This window comes from Antechinus flavipes, chromosome 2, assembly GCF_016432865.1.
Source record: "Antechinus flavipes isolate AdamAnt ecotype Samford, QLD, Australia chromosome 2, AdamAnt_v2, whole genome shotgun sequence".
Taxonomy (NCBI): Eukaryota; Metazoa; Chordata; class Mammalia; order Dasyuromorphia; family Dasyuridae; genus Antechinus; species Antechinus flavipes.
In genome coordinates, this window is record NC_067399.1 from 226,748,642 (window position 1) to 226,771,847 (window position 23,206).

The 23,206-nt window shown below is 35.3% G+C and overlaps 1 protein-coding gene across 8 annotated transcripts in view; it reads left to right on the forward strand.

The window, feature by feature from the left end:
- DTNB (dystrobrevin beta) overlaps positions 1-23,206 on the forward strand; it is a 361,849-nt gene that overhangs the window by 284,398 nt on the left and 54,245 nt on the right. For 6 of the 8 annotated variants that reach the window (XM_051976347.1, XM_051976345.1, XM_051976351.1 and 3 more), the window contains 2 exons: positions 707-803; positions 12,752-12,772. In XM_051976347.1, the coding sequence (XP_051832307.1) occupies positions 707-803; positions 12,752-12,772 (118 nt within the window). The remainder of the gene's footprint in view (positions 1-706; positions 804-12,751; positions 12,773-23,206) is intronic. The other 2 variants (XM_051976346.1, XM_051976350.1) reach the window with 1 other exon arrangement.

Below are 23,206 nucleotides of genomic sequence, written 5' to 3' on the forward strand. Positions count from 1 at the left end.
TGATGGTTTTGTTATACTTTGCCCTGCTCAGGGAACATCCTGAGCAGTGAATTTAGCTCTTGCTGCTACAGTTTAGAAAGGACATTGCTAAGTTGGAGAGTGTCCAGAGGAGTATGACAAAAAATGTGAAAGGCCTTGAGGCTGTATGATCTGACAATCAGTTGAATGTGCTTACCTTGGAGAAAATGGACATAGTAGCTGTATGCAAATATTTGGATGGCTTTTTCTGCTGCAGAAAGAAGAAGGAGCAGGAGGTAAAAAAAAAATTTCAAAGAGGCAAATTGATGTCAGGAATAATGCCCAACAATTAGAACTATCATTAAGTGAAACCAGCTCTTTGCTGAGGTAATGGCTTCCCTTTCACTGGAAGTCTTTAGATAGAGGTCTGAGAACCAGTGGCAGGTGTGCTGTGGTGGGGATTCCTTCTGGAGTCTGAGCTGGACTAGAATCGCCTCTGAAAAGGTTCCCCTGAGAAGGTTCCCCATGAGCTCTAAAGTGTTATGATTCTATGAATTCTAAATTTCAATTTCCCCAATGCAGTTTTTATCCAGTGTTTAAAAAAAAAAAAAACAAAAAACCGGATTTTATTGTTTTTCAAAATGAGAGTTTCAGCATGAAGAAGCAGGAATTACTCCTTTTTATTCTCTCTGGGAATCCTCTTCTCAAAGATTTCTTTTCTGAGAGCTTTTTTTCCCCTCCTGAACAGGCAAAGGAAGGATGAATTGGAACAAAGAATGTCTGCCCTTCAGGAAAGCCGGCGAGAGCTAATGGTACAGCTAGAAGGGCTCATGAAGCTGCTAAAGGTAAGAACTATAGACCCATTTAGAAATCTCTTATTCTCTGAGGACCTTTTCTATATCTTCTTCCATAACAGCAGTTACTGCCCTGATTGTATTGTTGCAGTAGAGAACTAAGTTTTAATCGTTGCTTCTAGGACCAGTGTTTAGCAAAAGCTCATTAGTTAGTAGAAATGCCCATCTGAATTAGGGAAAAAGTGAATATTTTAATATAAGTACAGTTTTATTACTTTTAAGTATATAAGGTAACTGGAACTAAGCTAATGACCTTGAGATAATTGCTTTAATAACTGGATGAGAATGGTTTTTAATTAGCATATTATTTATCTGTAGATTAATGCTTCTAAAATAGTAGCTCCTTAGTTTTCACTTAAATTGTTTTATGCATTCTGCTTAGTTATTTACATTGTTGACATATTAAATAAACATTAAGTTTATGTAAATGGATCTGTAATCTTTGGTAATGCTGATCACAACTTGTCTGTATTGCCTATTCTATGTGATCCTTGTCATTGGGGGTATGAGGCAGGGGAAGCTCACCAAACAGTAAGTATGAAGTATTACATAACAAACCCCTTGTTCATGGGCAGTGCAAAGAAGGATCACTCAAATCCTTGTTCTAAATAATTGCAATTAATCTTTTCTTTGAACTGAAATAAGTGGCTTTATGTTAGGCATATTAGGATATTGTATAGGAGAGGGCTTATTGAGGTCCTATTTTCCTTTGGGAGGAGAATATATGCTACAGCACTTGGGCTTTTTTAAACCAGTATCTGAGACAAGGAAAGACTATCCAGGCAATTGAATGTCTTCCTTCTGATAATATGTACTGGGTACTATTCATAAAGCAGTGTGTCAGCAATCCCAAAGCAGCTTTTACTTATGCTCTTAGCTTCTGACGTTCTGTCTGTCTGTTGAACACCATTAAACTATACAGGGAGGACACTAACTTAGCTGCTAGAATTAAAGCCATTATTTCATTGCCTTCAGATTCTCTCCTAAGAATCAATCATCTTTCTTGGCTTCTTCCAGCTCCTTTAAAGAGACATATTTTTGGGAATGGGCAAAGACTATGATTAACTGGGGTTATTTCAAGGTCATGATACAAAGACAGGATTGTTCATTGAATTCAACAAATATTTTAGTGACTACTGTATGCCCCACATTCTATTAGGTAGGTGTTGTGATGAATACAAAGGATTTATAATCTAGCTGAGGAAAAAGGCCAATGCACATGTAACACTGCAACCACAAACTAGTACCTCTATGATTCAGTGAAAAAAAAAAGACTAAAACAGACAATAAGTCTGTTGGAATTGTAGGAGGAACCTTTGGAGAGAGGAATCTTTAATTAGAATTTAGGAGAGGTAGAATTTTAATGAGTAGCTAGGACACAGTAGTTAGAATGCCAGACCAAGATTTAGGACAACTTATTATCCTAAGTGTGGATCTGACTATCTATGTGACTTTAGACAAGTCACCTATTTTACTTCAGTTTCCTCAACTATACAATGAGCTAGAGAAGGAAATAGCAAACCGTTCAAGGATCTTTGACAAGAAAACCCCAAATGGAGTCATAAAGAGTCAGAAATAATTGAACAAAGTAATAGCAAAGAAAATAAGAAGATCAGGATGTAAATTTTTCATATTAGACACTTGCCTATCCATTGTAAACTGATTTCAGTTAGCCTGAGAAACCTGAAAAAAAGTGCAATAGTGATGCTGGAAATTGTACTTTAAATTTTCATTATACATTTCCTTTGGTTAAGGCCTGAGTTCTTTTAGTCCAAATTTATATTTTCCTGACTCTGGGCCCACATATTCATAAACACTTATATAAGGAATGTATTTATATTCAAAAAAATTTATCAAATATCAAATGCATTCAGGGGATTGCCCTAAATATGGTTTTTGCTCTCAAGGAGTTTATATCAATAATAATTATTATAACTATCATTTATATAGCACTTTAAGATCAACAAAGCACTTTATTATCTCAGTTAACCCTCACAGCATTCCTAGGATGTGAACTTCATGACTATTATTAATGTCATCTTACATGAAGGAAATGAAGACTCCAGTTAAATAACTTATCCATGGTCACATAACTAACGATTATCATAGACAAGATTTGAATCCAGCCCTATTCTAAGCCTAAAGCTCCTTCAGTTATATCAGACAATCTGTACATCAGATACTCATACAATGAGTTCAGAGTCCTGGACTGAAATAATTATTAGAGGTATGGCAGTGATCTCAAAGCATCTTTCATTTATGTTCTTAATAACTACTTGTTTTGTTCTGAAAAGATATTTCATCAGTAAAATTAAGGTGGTTCTGCTCTCTCACTTCCAAGGATTTCCCTGAAGAAAGCACTAAAATGTCATCTCAAAAATAGGGATGTCTGGACAGCTAGGTGGCATAGTGGAAAGAGCACCAGTCCTGAAGTCAAGAGGACCTGAGTTCAAATGTCACCTCAGACACTTAACACTTCCTAACTGTGTGACCCTGGGCAAGTCACAATCCTAATTGCCTCAGCCAAAAAAAATAAATAAAAGAGGGATGTCTTCTTTGAAACATACACCCAAGACCCAACCCTAGGTCCCCTTTTGGCTATCAGGCAGATAACTTGTACTTTAGCCAGCTTAAAGTATCACAGTTTGGGTTGCATACACCTGTGAACGTATTTGGCTTATCTCATAATTTGAAGCCACCAGGGCTTTGACAGCCTTGCTTCATAATAGCTTCATGTGGACTTAGCACTAGTACTACCGAAGATTGTGATCAAATCTACCCGTTGTCTCCCTATTAAAGCAATTAGAGAGCTGATCTCAGTTATTATTCAATCACAAATGCCTAAGTGACCTAGAGTGATTTTTTTTATTCCAGGAGAAATTATTTATCCTAATCTCTAACTGGGTAGCCTAGATCAGACCCTTTTAGATTAATTGCTTGCTCTATTATAGACCTTAAGTTACTACCTCTTGGTCATAGGTCCACATTTACCTTCCTATATATTCTGTGAGAATAAGCACTATGATTTTAAATACCACCAATTATAATATTTCAAGTGCCAAGAATTCAGGCTGCTACTCTTGCTCTGATGTCCTGAAAGGGTTTAATTGAAGGAGAAAAAAACCTCCGTTAGAAGGAAAGGGATAGGGTCTAGATGTAGAATCAGATTTTAACTCTTTTTTTTATGATCTACAGAGGCAATATAGAATAGATGATACTACATACTAGATGCAAAAAGAAATTTTTATCCTTTTAATAGTGTACAAATCTCATTTCTTTAGTGGACAGATTTCTAAGAGAAGTAATATTGACTTTCATCTGTACTAACTAGTTACATGACTGTAATTTCACATTGTTTGGCCTCAATTTCTTTATCTAGAATATGAAGAAATTTGGATTAGGTCCCATTCCAAGAGTATATAAGAAATAATTTTCCTTACTGATTTCTGTTAAAATTTTATGGCTTTTCTCTTACAGGGGAAAAAATTATCCTCTAGCCCAATAAAAAAATCAACTCTAAAGAATCCTAATTTTCTTTTCTTTTCTTTTTTTTTAATAATTATAACTTTTTATTGAGAGAACCCATGCCTGGATAATTCTTTACAACATTATCCCTTGCACTCACTTCTGTTCCAACTTTTCCCCTCCTTCCCTCCACCCCCTCCCCCAGATGGCAAGCAGTCCTATACATGTTAAATGTGTCACAGTATATCCTAGATACAATATATGTGTGCAGAATTGAACAGTTCTCTTATTGCACAAGAAGAATTGGAATCCTAATTTTCTTTTCAAAGATATATTTTGCCTTTATTGATGTGTAGTTTGCTTATATTTCATTCAGTGCAATTCAACAAAGATGAATTATATACATCATTATATACGTACTGAAACTACAAAGACAAAAATGAAACAGATCATGCCTCTAGGAGCTTACATTCTAATTGGAGGTAAAAGGAAAAAGATATAATATATATATTAATAAGCAAATACAGGTTTGACCTGTGTGTGACCCACAATCCAAATTCTGTATTTACACTGATGAAGTTCGTGGCAGTGCAGAGTTGTGGCAATTCCTTCTGGTCGGCCCAGGTCGAAAGAAAGAAAAGTTAGATTGGCAAAAGATTATTGGCACTGAGAAGTCAGCTTTAGCTAGGAGGCTGACTTCCTCAGTGTCAAGGTCCTAACAGAGAAGTCTAGCAGAGAAATCCTGGCAGAGAGAGAGATACAGAGGGGTTAACACTGAGAAAAGAATGTCTTCATCAACATCAACTGAGATTATTCATCATGGGAAGCTATGGACAGGGCAAATGCCCAGCAAATTATTGTTGTTGTTTTTGTTGTTGTTTTTTAATTATTTCCTTTTTCTTTTTATAAGAAGATATACTCTTATACAAAAATGCATTCATTTAAAAGTTGGTAGATCAACTTCAGTTGTGACATAAGAGTCAGGAATGGGATGCATGAATGCATTGAGTAATCGGTTTTTAAAGTGCATAGCAAGTAAATTATTTATAATCAAAACATTTCCAACTTTTAGCTATGTTCAAATGAATAGTCCCTAGTAAAAGTAGACGTCTCTTTAAGGTATTTATAAGATAGACCACAAGCTATTCTTTTTTTAGGAAAACTAATTACAGTGATATTCTTTTTTCTTAAAATAGAACTGAGGTGGTTATGATATTGACTTCATTAAATAACAGAATTATTTCCTGGCTTCACAAATTTTTGCCTTATTTGCCCAGGTAACTTCATACCATTGTAAAAAATTAAACTTACACAGGAATGTATGGCTAGTAACAGATGTCAAAAGTAAATACTTAATTAGCTATTTGGAATATAGAAAGAACTATAATTCTAGGCCAAATAACTTAAATCTTATACCTATATCTTATAATAACTTAGATGCACTTCAGTATTAGCCTATAAGATAAAGATTTAACATTGGGTTCATGCTGATCATCTGACATGATTATAGAAATTTGCCATAAAAGAAAAATGAGGACATAAGGGAAATGGTCCCTTTATCTTGTTGTTGTTAATTCCAGGCAAAAGTAAGTAGATAGCCAATTACTTTGAGCCAGGTTTAAAGTTAGCCAGGTGGGATGTATTTCATTTAAGAAATATTTTAGGAAAATTGAATCCTCAGCCCATGCCAGTAGTTTCTCCCAGCCTTTTCAATACGAACTCCACCTGCAGTCTATGCATTTAAACTTCATAGGATTGCTGCTATGATGGATCATTGACTGAACAACATTTCTTTTTTTTAAATAGTTACATTATGTTTAGCTTTTTATTTTCAAATATATACAAAGGTCGTTTTTAACATTCACCCTTTCATAACCTTATGTTTCAAATTTTTTCTCCCTCCCTTCCCTTATGCCCTCTCCCAGACAGTAAGTAATCCAATATATGTTAAACATGTGCAGTTCTTCTATACATATTTCTACATGCTGCACAAGAAAAAAAAAAAAGATCAAAAAGGAAAAAATGAGAACCAAAACAAAAAGCAAGCAAACAACAAACAAGGTGAAAATACTATGTTGTGATCCACATTCAGTTCCCATAGTTCTCTCTCTTTCTCAATAAATTTGGCTCTTTCCATCACAAATTTATTAGAATTGGCCTGAATTACATCATTGGTGAAAAGAGCCACATCCATCAGAATTGATCATCGCATAATCTTTTTTCAACAGCATTTCTTGATGATTGTACCTGGAGTCAGATTCAAAATAATATAATAATCAGTTAATAAGGTTTTAAATGGCAAGTCCCAGTAGAGCATCAGGAAGGTTCAGATCTCAAGGATCACATATCTAGATAATTAGTATTGACTATAATCTCACATTAGTAGCAGTAAAAGGTTCATCATGAAAAATCATGTCTTATTTTAATATAATTTGTACTTATGGTTATTCATCCTTAAGTTCAATAATATACAAATGATTTTGCTTTGAGATTCTTAGTAACAGGGGGCAGCTAGGTGGCGCAGTGGATAGAGCACCAATCCTGAAATCAGGAGCACCTGAGTTCAAATACTAGCTGTGGGACTCTGGGCAAGTCACTTAACCCCAAATGCAGTAGAGGAAAAAAAAAAAAAAAAGATTCTTAGTAACAAACATCAAAAGACTTGGGATGGGATGCATAAATATAATAATCCCAAATTGTAAACAAAGAACAGATCATATGAAATACAGTCTATAGTAAAATATATTTATTTATTAAGAATATGCACATGGACATAAACACAAGCTGCTGCTCTCAGAATCCCTCTAAACAATAGGAATATCTTTAAGATGACTCCTAAGTAGTTTGCATGTGTTTCTATACATATTCTAATCCCGAATTAAATAAGAAATATGAGTAAAATCAGTTTTTCCATTAAGGAGATTCAAGGTAAATCACAAGTTATTACTCCTCACTAACCTGTCTATAATGAAATCCTGTTGCTTAAAACAGAAACAAAAGAGGTTCCTGACTTTAATCTCATGACTTAATGTACATCTTTGTTTCATAATCTTGTTTACCTTTGTCTAATTATACTCATATCTTTCTGAAAGAATGAGATGCTTCAGGAATTCTGTTGCAATTCTATATATATGACAAGTTTGAACTAATTTAACTCTTGTTTAGGCCATTGAATAACAACAAATTTAGATCAAAACAACAAGATCTTTCCTACTTAAGTTTAGCACAGTAATTTAAATGCTTCAGTATCCATCTAATATCTAATAGATTCAATATTACGTAAAAGAAATTGGCTATGAAAACTATAAGCAGGGATGTGGTTATAATAGCATCAAAACTGGTCCTCTGGATGTATATCACCATAAGTGATATATATATATATTATATATATATATATATATATATATATATATATAATGTGGAACTTGCTGGACAGATTTCTTATTTGGAAAAATGAATGAAAAAAAGTCTGCCTTAACCTTTTCAAGGTAGCCTCCCTATATTATTTCCTGTGACAGATTCTAGATTCACTAGATTTAGATCTTAGATGTTGCTTCCATTGAATTACTGACTACTGATTTTCTCTGAAAGTGGACATTTAAGGACTATCCAAAGATACAGCAAGAATGAAACTCCAAAAATATTTAGGGTCCTAAAGTCTTACTCATCACAGTAGGATTGGACATTGATATTGTCATCAATATCAAATTATTATTGTGGTAAATTAGCTTACAAATGAAAATTTATTAAACCTAAAAAAATATTCAAAAGAATTTTACAAAAAAAAAATTTTAGAAGAATTTCTTTTCTTAAACATTTCTTCCCAAAAGTATCTCTAAAAAAGAAAAAAAAAAACAGGAAAAAAAGGAAGCTTAAAATTTATTTTGATATTAAAAGGAATAACCACTAAACTTTTATGAAGGAAATTAGTTGGAAACCTTTAAAATTACAGATACCTCTCTTTTTCAACCTTAAAGCAAAAATAAATTTTCAAAATTCAATTTATTAAGACTAAGTTGGTATAAATGTCATTAAATAACATAAATCCCCAAAGTACCATTAAAGTAAAAATAAGTTCTTAATCATTACAAAATTCATAGTTACTACCTTTTTTTTCAAAAGTGTTTACGGTGGGAAGGGGATTAAGTTTTTTTAAGCCAAAAAAAATTATACTCAATTAAGTTAGCTTTATCACAATAACCAACTTTACTGGGCCTTTAAAAAAATTTACTCAATATCTTTTTCTTCCTTTTCTCTTTAGATATATCACTAGAAATCAAGAAAAATAATTACATTTTAGAATTCCCCCATAAATAGTGAATATGTGATAGTTCACTAGAAAAAACAAACCTTCAAATTTACACTGAAACATATGATCCTCTTTAAAGATATTTTGTATTACCCCTAAAAGCAAAATTAATCTTTAAGAATGAAGTTTAAGACTAAGTTCTTTCAAAATGTGTATATCCTCCACAAGTGATAGACAAATAACTTTAGATGAAACTAATTCTACATTATAAGTGGGCTTGAAATTTTCCCTCCCATTTTATGCAAGAATTCCTATTTTAGTATCCCATTTACTCAGTAGGAATTCAACAACATAGCAAACTTTGCACAGGATTAAGAATTTATAACTAGATGATTCTAAGAATACATGTAGATTTGCAAAGGAAATTTTACAAGATCTTTTCTTTGTGTAATTATCAATTTTTTTTAAATATCTGTGTTACTTAATTAAAAGATTATTTAGTTAACAATATTATAATTTTCCTAAAAGACAGATACCGTTAGGTGAAACTTCCTTTTAATATAAGCAAACTTCCAGGTTTTTAAACTACAGTACTCCAGAATATTACCAACATGTGATCAACAGGATTGATAGAATTACCTAATAGCATCCTAACTCATCCATTTTTTTAAAAATAGTACAATTCTTAATCTAAAAACATCTAGATTATAAGAGAAATTACTTTTTTCACAACATAGCTGATAACAGTTGTACAATAAATTACACAATATAAGAAAAATTTAGAAATATAACAACATCCTAAACAATATTATTACTTAAAATTTGAAACAAATCCATTACCAATTCAGCTGACCTCATTTTAGGTGAATACACAGAAAATCACTCATCTCATTACCATTGGCATTATATACTGGTCACATCTAAAAATCCATATAAAGTTAGTAAGTATGAAACAATTACATCTAATTAAAGAGATAATTTAAAATAGTTAATATCCATATAGCATTTTTTCTGTGCCGAGCATGATCCTCACAACAATGTGGTAGTAAGAGAGTGGAGAATATAGAGGTGGGATTCTGTCATTATTCCCTTACAGAAGAATAAGGAATAAAAAAGACAGACAACTATCTTTTTTTTTTTTAAATTTTATTTTATTTAATAATAACTTTGTATTGACAGAATCCATGCCAGGGTAATTTTTTACAACATTCTTTTCAATTCTTATTTTATTTCTGTTCTCTATAAGGGATATTGCCTTTGACACTGAAACAAAATAAAAAATTTTGAAAACAAAAATGACTTTTAGAAAATTGATACCCAAGATGAATAAGTAGAAAAAAAGAGAGCAACATCCTGCCTTTGATGAAATCAAGCCATCTGGCCTAAATGAATTAAATCCTTGGGTCTTGAAAAACCTGCAGACATGATTGTTGAACCATCAGATGTGACAATTGAGATCATCTGTAACATTAAAGAGATTATATTCAACTGAGTAATGAAGTCACTCAGATTTCAAATAGATTCAGACAAAAATTTTAAATAGTTGCATTATGAGAGATGAGGAAGTGAAATTAACAAGTATGTCTACTTTTTTTGGAGTTAGTCTGTGAAAAAGAGGAAAGATAGAAGATGGAAAATTAAGTGAGTGTTTTTAAGGGTTAAAAGAAACTAAAGCATGTTTGCAAGAAGCAGGAAATGAGACAGTAAATACGAACATATTTAAATTTCAAGGAATAATTGTGCAGGTAATCTGCTAGAGAAGATGGAAGGGAATAAGATCAAATAGAAAGATTAATCTTGGATCAACATCTCTTCACCAGAGACACTCAAAGAAAGGGAAATTGGAATAGGGGAAGAGGTCATAAGGACTGGAGATGCAGAAGGTAAATCAACAGCCAAACAGTATACCTGTTATACTGAAACAAACTGTACAAACAACCACCTTAGCAATGCCATTGCTTCTGGGTGTTTAATAGAACATCCTAATTAAAAGTGGCAAAGATATTTTTAGGTGTTTTCTGACTTCATTCCCGATTTGAATTTACAAAAAAGTGTTACTATATCTGCTATGTTTAAGTGACCTCTTTCTGTTACTGTTATTCTGTGTTTATTGACCTTAAAAACTAATTGTTAACAAAGACATTCTAAGTGGAATCTCTTAATGGATAAGAATATTGCTGCCTGTACTGAGAAAGAAAGCTGAATTTTGTGAGTAAATTTCAGCTTCCTTGAAAAAAAAAATGTTACAGAGATCTCCTGTCAGGCTCTCCCATGTATACTAGAATTTCTGCCTTTAAACGCCTCCCCTATTCTGTGTGCTCCTCCTTCCTCTGCTCCCACATATACCCTCTCAAATTTTACATCATGGTTTCATGTTTGTCATTCAACATAATAATTACAGTCATTTCACCTAATGGTGCCAAGTCTAAAATTTTGGATACACTAGCATGTGGGGATGTTATTTCCACGTTCTGTTGACTCAATAAGACTTCTTATTTAGGATCCAAACAAGTGTAGTTCTGAGGATAGAAGTAGGGAGGAACCCAAAGAACAGCTTTGGAGAATTATATTGTCAAGATCTTCTATCCTCAGGAGTAGTTTCAGCCTATCGTTGCATTTCTCTATGTCCAATTCTAATCCATATATGAGAGTTGAACTTGAATGGTCTGGGAAATGATATCATGGTTTGGAAATTGGTTAGATAATTCCTTCCCCTTATGGCCCATTATTGGAGGGAGTAATGAATTGGAAATATCCCCGCAGTGTGGTGTGATTGCATGGAAGAAAAATATTTTCCAACTACAAAGACTTCTCGACCTTTTATGATATGAAAATCATCCCCATCCTTCAATGTCAGTAAAAGATCTCACTTCCTGCCAACTAGAAACCATTTCTCTGGTCCTAATTTCTCTTTCAAATGGATTCAGAGATACCAAAGTTGAAAGGAAGATGCATCAGATTCTCTTCTCATTCTTTTCATTATAAACTAGTTATTAACACCATCTTTGCCTCTCTTCCTCTAAATTGAGGTTATTGCTGTGTTAAGTTTCCCCTAACCTTAGTTAGGATTAAGTAAATCAATTTAGCTTCCAGACTGTGGGTTTCTCCTGTTAAAATGAAAATTATTTTCTCCTTATCTATACTTATTCCATCCTGACCAGAGAAGCCCACAAGGTGTAGTGATAAGTGTGCATCATCCTTGAAGTCCAGAGAGACCCGACTTCAAACCCAACATTTACTATATGACTTTAGGCAAGTCAACCCCCTGAGTTTCAGTCTCCTCATCTATAAAAAGGCACCAATAATTCTTTAAAATAGGACTGTTTTTGAGAGTAAAATAAAGCAAATGTAAAGAACTTTACAAACCTTGAAATTATTATATAAATTTCAACTTATTGTTAGGCAGCCTGGCATGGTCAATAGGAGTTCTAGTCTTGGGGTCATTAGAATCTGGTTCCAATCTTAGCTCTGATGTGTACCACATGACCTTCAGTGCCCTAGACAACTCACTAGTCGGTGTTAAAGGTAAGTTGCCACTGCACAGGCATAGGGAGTAGCTGGTTGGCTATTTAAGCACAGCAGCACATTCTCTCTCTACTATTGGATAATAATCACTTGTTCAGTTAGGATCTTGCTAGACTATCTGAAGAATTGAACTTTAGTCAAGAAAAAGTTACTGGAAAAGATGGGTCTTCAGTTGGGTCCTGAAGGAAGTACAGAATTAATAAATAAGGGGAGGAAGACATTGAAGATTAGGTAAGGGAATCAACATAAATATAGCAAAATGAGAGTAATCAATAAGATGATTTGGCAATTGAGGTAAAATACTTAATGATGTCAAAAATCCAACTCACCTCAGGAGCAGCTTCATATAGAATGGGAAGAGACCTAGGTTCCAGTCTTAGTTTTGCCAATAATTAATTGTGACATTAAGCAAGTCATAGAATATTTCTAGGCATTTGTTTCCTCACCTGTAAAATGAGTTATTTGAATTAATGTTCTCTTCGATCCTTTCCAGCTACTGTTATTGATTTGTTTGTCAAGACAGGAAAAAGTGGTCTTGATCTACCTCTGTTGCTCTGAGAGAACTTTTATTTTCCGAGGTGCCTGGTTCTTTCAGTTGCTTCTGCCAAATATTTATATGAATGAGTTACCTTTCAGAGTTGCTATTAACTTATTCCCTTTCTCCCTCTGCCTCTTTTTTTTCCATGGCCAACACCTATAGGAAGAAGAACAAAAGCAAGCAGTAAGTGGATGTCAGTGCAAGCACCATCTGACCCTTGCTCTTTTTGCATGATCATTCCTCTCCCTTCCAGTTGGCATACTCCATCCCAACTTCTCATCCATAACTCAACTGGTTAAATTGGATTTACATAAAGGACTTAGTTTTTTTTTCCCCAAGGCTCTTGTGATATGGCCTAAAAGGTATTTCAGAGCTTTTCACAATTCTAAGTGAAGGCTTTCCAGCATCCACCCAGTAAAGCATGTTCTTATGAGAAACCTAAGCTTGCTCAGTTTGTGTCCCCAAGTCCATGTTTGTCATGTATGTGTATGTGCATTTGATTATGCATGATGGGCTGGGATGTGAATATGATTTTGAGCTTATAGTCACCAAATAACTGAATGAGACATACGTTGCTCCTTGTTTCTGGAGTGACTTTATATCTGCTTGAAAAAGCTTGAAAAAGTTTGATGGGAAGATGAAGGCAGGTAAGGGTAATCTTAAATCTAAACATTTTTTCTAAGGACAAGTATGTGTATAAAAATGATTACTTTTAATAACTTTAGTTTTGTCTGTGTCATTCCACAGAATTGATCAGATTTCTGTGACTGCCCCAACTTCACTGGTAGAATTTGCTACCTAATGAAAGCTAATTTTTAATTTGCTGTCTAACCAGTTTGCCTGCTAAGAATCCTTCAGCTAATGTTATACTTAAGATCTACTCCAGAGGGAGTTGTTTTGCTTTTCTGAAATGAAATATTACAGCACAGGAGTAGTGAAGAGAGCTTTTATTCCCTGAGAAACTATACAGAAACTTAGTTTGAGGCTTAATTTTCTGAGAGAAAGGAAAATAAAGATTGCTCAGTTTATTCACTTTTTAGCGTTAAGTTGGTAACATGAAACTATTTGATAAAGATAATGGTTTTTTAAAATAGGTATCAGTTCCAGATTTTGGCCAGTTAAGACTGAGAGGGAAAAAAAAAAAGATGGTAAAAGAAAGAAGGATGCATAAAAAGCTAATTTAAGGAAGAAAAAGTAAAAGAAGGGATAGGGATTAGAATTGGATGAGTATAGCAAGTAAAATGGAAGAAGAGAAAAACTGATTGAGAATTAAAAAGAAAAAATGGACCAGAGGGACAGAGAGGACATCTGCAGCCCCTTTACAAGTCTCAGACATTAGATCTCCCTTCCTTTAGTCCAGAGCTTGTTGTGCTTAAAACCCCTCATCCCTGTTCCTGATCCCCAAACCTTTGGAGATTGACTTTAAAGATAAGAATGTTCCTGCCATGGGACACTAGGACCTGCATCTTAATATGGAAATTTTCCCAGAGCTGTATATGGTATTTTGTTTGTTGATTTTAACAGTTCATTTTAAAAATTTTTCTGTAAGCCAGTTGAAATCAACAGATAGCCAAGAAGTTCCCAACACCTTTCATTATTATTATTATTATTATGCATTGTTTTTCAGTTGTGTCTAGTTGTGACACTTCTATTTTAACTGATAGTTCTTTATTTTAAATTTTTTCCTGTACCTGGATATTTGAATTAAAGGAAGCTGATTGACCATGTCTAAAAGGGTTTCGCTATATAGTTGGGCCTTGATGGGGTTCCCACCACTTGGAACCACATCTTTAAAATTCAGGAACTAGATTTTATCAGTTTCATCTAGGGATTTGGGTTTTATTCATCTTAACCAAAATCAAAATCAAAGAAACCATAATAGTAATTTATTATTTTATAGTGGAGGATGTGATATGCCTAGCTGGGAAAACCAGTTTCAAGTCAATCTGCTCAGGTGGGTAGGCCCACTTGGAAACTAAATTATGAAGGCCAAATTTACTTTGTGGTCAAATTAAATGGGACATTGCCAAAAAGATATTTGTAGATAGGTTGGAATGTTGCTATGCCACAAGTTAGGAATGTTTTTGGCTAAAGAACTGATATTCATCATTTGGAACCAGAGTAGCCTTTCTCTTGTCCAGTGCTCACTGACACAAATAAGTCAGTAAATGAGCACTTATTAAGTGCCTACTATATGCTAGGCACTGCGCTATGTGCTAGGCATTCAAAGAAAGGCAAAAGACACTCTAATGGGAGAGACGACCTGCAGACAAGTATGTACAAACAAGATATATGCAGAATTAATAAGAAATAATCAACAGAGAGAATATACTAGAATGAAGAGGGATTAGAAAGGCTTCCTGTAGATGGTGAGATTTTAGCTGGGATATGAAAAAATCTAGTAAAGCCAGGAGGTAGAGACAAGGGAGAGCAGTCCAGATTTGGGAGACCAATAGCCAGGAGATAAAGTGATTGTTTGGGAAACAGTAAGAAAGCCAGTGACACTGGATCAAAAAGAAAAGGGGGAAGAGAAATAAAGTATACAAAGGTGGAATGCCAGTGAATTTTGTATGAGATTTTGAAAGTGATAGGGAGCCAGTGATGTTTATTGAGTAGGGGAGTTACCTAGTCAGACTGACTCCTACCTTATGCAAATTACTTTGGTTATTGAATAGAGGGTGTTTTAGAGTAGGGAGAGACTTAAAAGCAAGAAGACCACTTCTCCCAAATCTCCAGCAATCTATTACAATGGTTTAGACATGAGGCTGCACCAGAGTAATGGCAATATCAAAGGAGAAGAGGGAGCATATTTGAGAGCTGTTGCAAAGATGAAATCAACAAGTGTTGGCAACCGATTGAATATGGGGGGCTACAGATAGAGGAGAGGCAGAGATGACCCTGCGTGCCTCCGAGGATGGTGTTGCTCTTGACAGTCATAGGGAAGTTTGGAAGGGGACAGAGTTTGGGAGGAAAGGTAATGAGGTCAGTTTTAGACATGCTGAATTTAAGAAATCTGCTGGATATCTTTGTTTGTGATGTCTAAAAAGCATTTGGAGGTCAGCAGAAAAAAAAAAATCCTTACTATACACCAGATGCTTCTGTCATTAAAAATCTCATGACAAAATTTATCTTTCATTAGTTACATTTTAGGGTGGTTGCTTCCTGGCAACATAATCTTCATCAGTAGTTATCTCCAAATCACAATGTAAAATGAGTTATTCCTGGGAAGCTTCCTGTAAATGACTAACCCCCATTTTGTGTTAACTGAGCTCAATAAGGGAAGGAATCAGAGCAGGGAGTCTAGCAAAATAGATGAGGGCTAGCACATGGCAGAGGTCAGCAAACTGAAGTCAAGTGCCAGAGTAGCAGACAGAACTGGAAAGATAAGGCATAGTCTGCATTTCAGGCAAAAGGGCAAGTCCAAAAAGTCAACTGGAGGAGGAAAGAATTGGACAAAGTCCATAGTGTAAGAGAGCAGAGGGATTAAGTAAGAGGGCCACTCAGGAACAGATGCTACTTAAGATATCTAATCCTACTTCTGAAGGTATTTGCTTTCTGCCATTTTTTTCTGCTTGCTAAGAATAGGAAGCACCAAAGCAACATGTGGTAAAGATAGGTAGGTGGATGGATGGATAGAGAGATAGATAAATAGATAATAATAATAATAATGATGATGATGGATGGATAGATGGATAGATAGATAAATAGATAATGATGATAATGATGATGATGGATGGATGGATGGATGGATGGATGAATAGCTGAAATATCTAAGTAGCTAGGTATTCTGGCAGCTCTGGGCAAGTAGGTAGTAAAGTGGATAGAGTGTTAGACCAGCAACCAGAAAGACTCATGATCCTGAGTTTAAATCTAGAGTCAGACACTTAATTAGCTGTGTGACTCTGAGCAAGTCACTTCTCCCTCTTCATCTGTTTCAGTTTCTTCATCTGTTAAATGAGCTAAAGAAGGAATGACATTTTTTCTACCAAAGAAATCTTAAATGGAGTCATGGAGAGTCAGAGGGGATGTGGGATATACAGAGTAATGGGGACATCATTGAAAACAACTGAACAAACAGAAATGTGCCAGTCACTCTACTAAGTCCTGAAGATGCAAAGATAAGAACCTTACATGATAATGGAGGGAGATAAAACATAAAGGAGAACTGGAAAAGTGGGGAAGAGGGAGACTTGTCAAGGAATATGTCAGGGAAAATGCAAGAAGTGTCATAGAAGCTTGATTCCTTGCAAAATAAAACAAAAGACTCACTAATTATTCAAGTCTAAGCATCTGGTGGGATGGAAATCGTTAGCCAGTAAGAAATAACAAAGAAACTCCATAATAGTGGTATAAAGGCCTGGTTCCTAACAAGATAAGGCAAACATTGACCTATCAAAGCCAGGGGAATCTATAGTTAGAAAAAACTTGGAGTCCTTGCAAGGGAAACATGCCTCTGATTTTTGTAAAAACAGAAATGATTGAATTTTATTGACATGGTTACAATAGCAACTTGAGATTCATCATCTTATATTGTGTTTGTTTTACTTTCTGAATAAGAGTATGTATTCCTAAAGAACAAGAATTATATCTTGTGTTAGGGTCTGGTTCTGCCCTTCTCTCTCTTCCAGTTGTAAAGGGCTGTTTCCCTTTCCCTCTATATCTCCTTTTCCCTTTCCATTTCCCTCTTTCTTTCCCTTTCCCTTCTCTCTTCGCTTTCTTTTTCTCTGTCTCACAGAAAGGTGGAGAACTCATTCAATATATCATTATAAATAAGAATCTACTTGCTGTCATACCGATGATTTTTAGATGTCTATAAGAAGACCAGTGGCTTATAATCAAAATAATAACAATTTATAGAGCTCTTCAAGGTAGTATTCCATTTTACAGATAAGGGAACTGAGAATTTGCAACTTAACCAGAGCTACATAATAAGTGTTGTTACATGGAATCAAACCAAGAACTTTAAGAGCTGTGCTTTTTAATACTAAATTACACTGAAATTGGATCTATGAAGAGCCTGCATTCCAGTTGAAAGACGTAAGAGAAACAAGTAGAAAAACTATATTTGGACTTAGACATGGACCTTTCTAATATGAAGTGATGGCTTTTAGGTTATGCCATGTCTTGATTCCTTTTAAGACTGTCAATAATGTGTTTAGAGATTCACTCAGTAACTTCATGGTTGCCTGATCAGAAGATATTTGAATATTTTTCTTCTTCCTGACTAGAACACACCCAGATATGTTTTGGGATAACATATCTCCCGGGAATAACCCCCGAGACCAATGAATATTTCACACCTTGCCTTGCCCCCTCCCCCCTCCCACTTCCCTATGTCCTCATATGGATGAGTCATTCTTTAAGTGCTCCCCTGGGTTTAAATCCTGGCTCTGGTACTTTTTAACTGAGACCCTGCTTACAGTTTTACAAACTCTTACACACTTTTAAAATACAGTAATAGTTTACACTAACAGTAAGGGAAATGCTATTTCTTTCTTATTCAATTCCCAGATTGTCATAGTGTTCCTTGCTTGGCCCTTTTCAGGATTGGATTATCTGCTCCCTGTATTTCATTTACAATCTAGCATCTGACAGAGAGGATGGACCCTATAGTCAAGTGATTTTTGAAGTATTCTAAGTGTCTGCAAGAACATTAACTCTGAGCTTTATGAGTATACCTAAAACAATTTTTCTCATGCTTCAGCCCAGTGGAGACCCTTCTACACCAAGAGCCCCACTATGCAAAACTCTTTCCCAGCCTCACAGTTCTTATATGAGCCTGCGCATGGCCAATCAAGTTCTCAAAGACCAGGCACATCAGTCATGGTGAGCGTGCCAGGTACAAGGGCCTCTTGTTCTTCATAGGATACAAGGCCCAAGTATATCACAAACATTGTTTGAACAATCACACTTTTACAAAACTCAGTCACCAATGACACAGTCCTTTTTCTGTTATTTAGATTCTTCTTTTGTCTTCAAGCTTGCTTTCCCAAAGTTGCTCAAGGTTCCTTCATATAACAAATGGTATGATGAAAGAAACTTTGGTTTCTTAAAGTCAGAGGGACATAGATTTAATTCCTTCCTCAAACACTCAATAGCTGTGTGCCCATAGGGAAGTCACTTAATTTGTAAAATTTGGATAATAGCACCAACTTCTTGGGGTGGACATAAAGACTGAATGAGATAGTAAAGTACTTCGCAAGTCTGAAGTACCAATAAGCTATTAGTAGTAGTATTCTTAATACAATACTAATATCATATATTTCTCAGAAACTTCCTTCTTAGGCTAAATTGTTCTTTCCTCAACACTTGAACAAGGTAGTGTGCTGGATAGATCCCTGGACATGGAGTCAGGAGGATCTGCATTCAAATCCATCCTCAGACACTTATTAAGTATTGTGACTCTAGGCAAATCACTTCATCTTTGTCTGCCTCACCTTCCTCAACTATATAATGGGGCTAAGAAGAGTAGTTGCTATCTGGGATTATTGTGAGGATCATATCAGATAATATTTGTAAAGCATTTAGCACAGAGCCTAGCACATAGTAGGTGCCTGATAAATGCTTGTTTCCTTCCTCCCTCTAGATAATCCAAGTATGTCCCTTTTTTTCATGGTAGCCAGGGTAAATTCAAGGGTATCCAATAGACTGAGTGTTATCTAATAGACTAAGTGGGATATGAATAGAAAACTGATCATGGGAGCCTATAAGATAACTTCATTCTCAACACTAGTGTGGAGGTTATAGAAGTTATATATAATTAATAATCCCAATAAGCTTGTATTTGAGAATATTTCCCCTTCTCACTGGAATGGGAGATATTCCAGTTCTATTAATTCAAATACCTCTTCCCCTATATTTATTTATCTAGGACAGAGTTCATGAACTCTGACCACCTCTTAGCTATTTTCAAATACTTGTGGACCAAGGCAGACCATACTGAGTAAACATTATAATTACAAGGCAAAAAAAAAAAAAAAATCTCTGACTTAGAATAAGAACTGTTGTCACTTGTATCGTATTTCCCCAATAATAAGACACTGTCTTATTATTTTTTTGGACAGAAAAACCCCAGAGGGCTTATTTTCAGGGGAGGGCTTATTTTAATGAACATTGACAACAATTTTAATAAACAGGTAAATGTGAACAAAAAAAAGTACCTTTATTCAATAATGATCATGTCATCTTCTTCAACAACATTGTCATAAGTGTCCATACCCTGAATTCCAACCTGGATGTCTTGCACCTCTATTTCCTTCAGAAGAAGTGGACCCAATCTGTCCTGTCCAGCAATATAACTCTCTTTAAATGAACATGTCTTGTCCAGGTAACCTGCTTGTAGTGCCTTGGCGACACAGCTGTCAGTAATTTTATCCCATGACTTCTTCACCCAAGTCACGACTTCTTGCAGACAGGGCTTCACAAAGTTTCCACGCTGATTTCTTTCCATTCTATTTTCAATGTAGTCATTGATTTCCATGTACAAATGGTCCTTGAATGGCTTGTTTATTGCAATATCAAGGGTGTGGAGATAGGCAGTCATTCCTGCAGGAATCATTACTTGATCTAGTCTTCTCTCTGCAAGGAAGTTCTTCATTTCTTTAGCGCGGTGAGTGCTGGCTGAGTTCTTCTTTTATCTTCCATCATGCCCCCTCACTCCCGCTTACATACCGGGTTTTTATGTTGTCCTGCCTCAGCTGTCCTCCGCAGCACTGCTCTCAATGGCGCCAGCAAGCAAATCACTGGGGAAGAACAGGATGACGCGCTCACTGCTGCAGCTCTGATTGGATGCAGCTCAGAGCGCGGTGTGCGTTTCACCCGGGGGGTGGGGGGTGTCGAGGGGGATGGTGCATACAGAGGGTACCGTAATGTAGCGTGTAGTGCAGGGGATCACCTTCACTACAGCAGCAATCTCAATAGGGCTTATTTTCGGGGGAGGGCTTATTTAAAAGAATCTTACACAGTAAGGGGAGGGCTTATTTTCGGGATAGGTCTTATTATTGGGGAAACACGGTAATAACTGACTGATCTCCAAGATTCTAGAACTTTCCTGGATTTGATGTGTTATACCTGACTTTTTGTACTCACTTGTTCTTTACTGTAATTTCCACAAATCCTTGATCCCATAGTTTTACTGATCTGCACTGTCTTGCCAGATTCCTTCTGCATAGTAAAGCTGCCAGGCCTGGCCTGCCTCATTTGTCATTTTTTGCCTTAATATATCATTAATCTGGAGCTCAGCAATGAAGGATAAATTGGATTTGATTAGGTGAAGAGGAAAGGAATAATAAAAGCTGACATTTGCTAAGTTCATCATAGTTTCCAGAATGTATGTGTATTGACTTCCACAGAAATGGGAGTCAACATTAACATATTCAAGACTGATAAGACATTCCTAACTAGAGTAGAGGATGTTGATTGGTATGTAGTAGAAAATACAGTTAAAGAAATGTGAATTGGGATTAATAGGGAATAGGAACAATTGAATATGAATTGAGCTAGCAATATTATACAGCATCTTCTACCGGTCTGAAGTGATCCTGTATTCAACAGAGCACAAGATAATATTGAAAAATGTGTTTCTGTCTTTTAAAGCCCAAACTAGTTAACCATGAAAATGTCCATCACTAGAAAGTGAGCCACTAAGAGATTAGTTTTTTGATCACAGAACTCATAAAGATATAAATTGTAAAAGGATTTGCTATATTGGTAGAGAGCCTCTACTGAGTAAATCTCACATTGCAAGAATGGATAGGGAGATTCAAAGAAGAAATTGAAATCTAGTGGATTATTTTAGGAATCCAGATATGAATTTAAAAGAATCCAAACAATAATAATTACAATGGAAATGGATTGAAAAGTTTGCATACAATAGAATTTCAAATGAAAAATATTAGAATGTGATTATAGAATGAAAGTTCAAAGATAACTTCAAGGATCTCAGCCTGAGGAGCTGGGTAAATTGTGGAGATCTATTAACTAGTTTTTGTGAATGTTTCCCAACCTTCTATTGAACATTTTCAAATATTCATGGAACTATAGTACTGGAAATTATATTAGAAGTCATCTGATTCAAATCTCCACTGTAGGGTAGCCATCCTGATCTCAGATCAAGCAAAAGCAAAAATTGATCTAATTAAAAGAGATAAGGAAGGGCACTATATCTTGCTAAAGGGTAGCATGGATAATGAAGCACTATCTATATTAAACATATATGCACCAAGTGGGGTAGCATCTAAATTCTTAAAAGAGAAATTAAGAAAGCTGCCGGAAGAAATGGACAGCAAAACTATAATAGTGGGAGATCTTAACCTTGCACTCTCAGAATTAGATAAATCAAACCACAAAATAAATAAGAAAGAAGTCAAAGAGGTAAATAGAATATTAGAAAAGTTAGATATGATAGATCTCTGGAGAAAATGAAATGGAGACAGAAGGGAGTACACTTTCTTTTCAGCAGTTCATGGAACCTATACAAAAATTGACCATCTATTAGGACATAAAAACTTCAAACTCAAATGCAATAAGGCAGAAATAGTAAATGCATTCTTTTCAGATCACAATGCAATGAAAATTACATTCAACAAATCCCCACTGTATACAAGGATCCCTATTATCCTAGATCTAGTCATCCAATCTCTCTTTGAACACTTTTGGTGACAAGGAACTTTGTATTTTATGAGACAGCACATTCCACTCATGAACAGCTCCAACTGGTAGCTCTTACATTGAACTAGTCCACCCCCTTGAGTCTTTTGTCATTTGGTCCTATTCATCTATCTAAATTATGCAATTTAAATCTCATGTTTTTTCCACATGGCAGCTCTTAGGTGAGCTACCTTGTCCCTCCTAAGTCTTTCCCTTTCTAGGCTAACTATATGACACGGTTTCCAGATTCTTCATCATTCTGGCTATCCTTTTTTTCTGAGTTCCAGTTTTTTAGAGGTAGATAGAACTGAGGTTTTAATAAGGGGGCAGAAACTAAGATATAAGGTGACAGTTGAAGCTATGAAAATTAATGAACTCTCCAAAAGTGTGCCTACTTCTATATTAGCACAGCTTATGAAAAGATACCAGAGGTCTGAAGGCTGACCCATAGAGGAAACTCAATGTGAAGAAATGGAATCAGAGAAGAGCTGCCCTAGAGGTAGGAAGACAACCAAGGTAATAATACAGACACCAAAAAAGATTTTCAAGGGGTTCAGTAGTGTCCAAGAAGGGAATTACAACAACACTGAGTAGAGTTACTTCTTTGGTAGGGGAAGGGCAAAGATTGGGAATACTCTAGAGTATTTTTAGTAATTTAGGATCTCTACCATTTACCAAGGCTGACCATGACTTAGTATAGATGACCACACTACAGTTGCTTTGCATTTGTGGCACAGCCCTCAGACTCTGGCTTTGATCTCTAGGTACAACACCTGTGCTGGCAATGAGCTACTTCCTGTCAAGCCATTATGGGTGTTCCAAAAAACAGAAAAGTAGACAATGTCAGGAAATATAGAAACCCCTTCAAATTTCTTATCACTAGTGTACTGTTATTATAAGAAAGAAACTTTAACAAGTAGAAATGAGAAATAAAAATCATTCCAGAAGAGAAAAAAAAAAAAAAGCCAA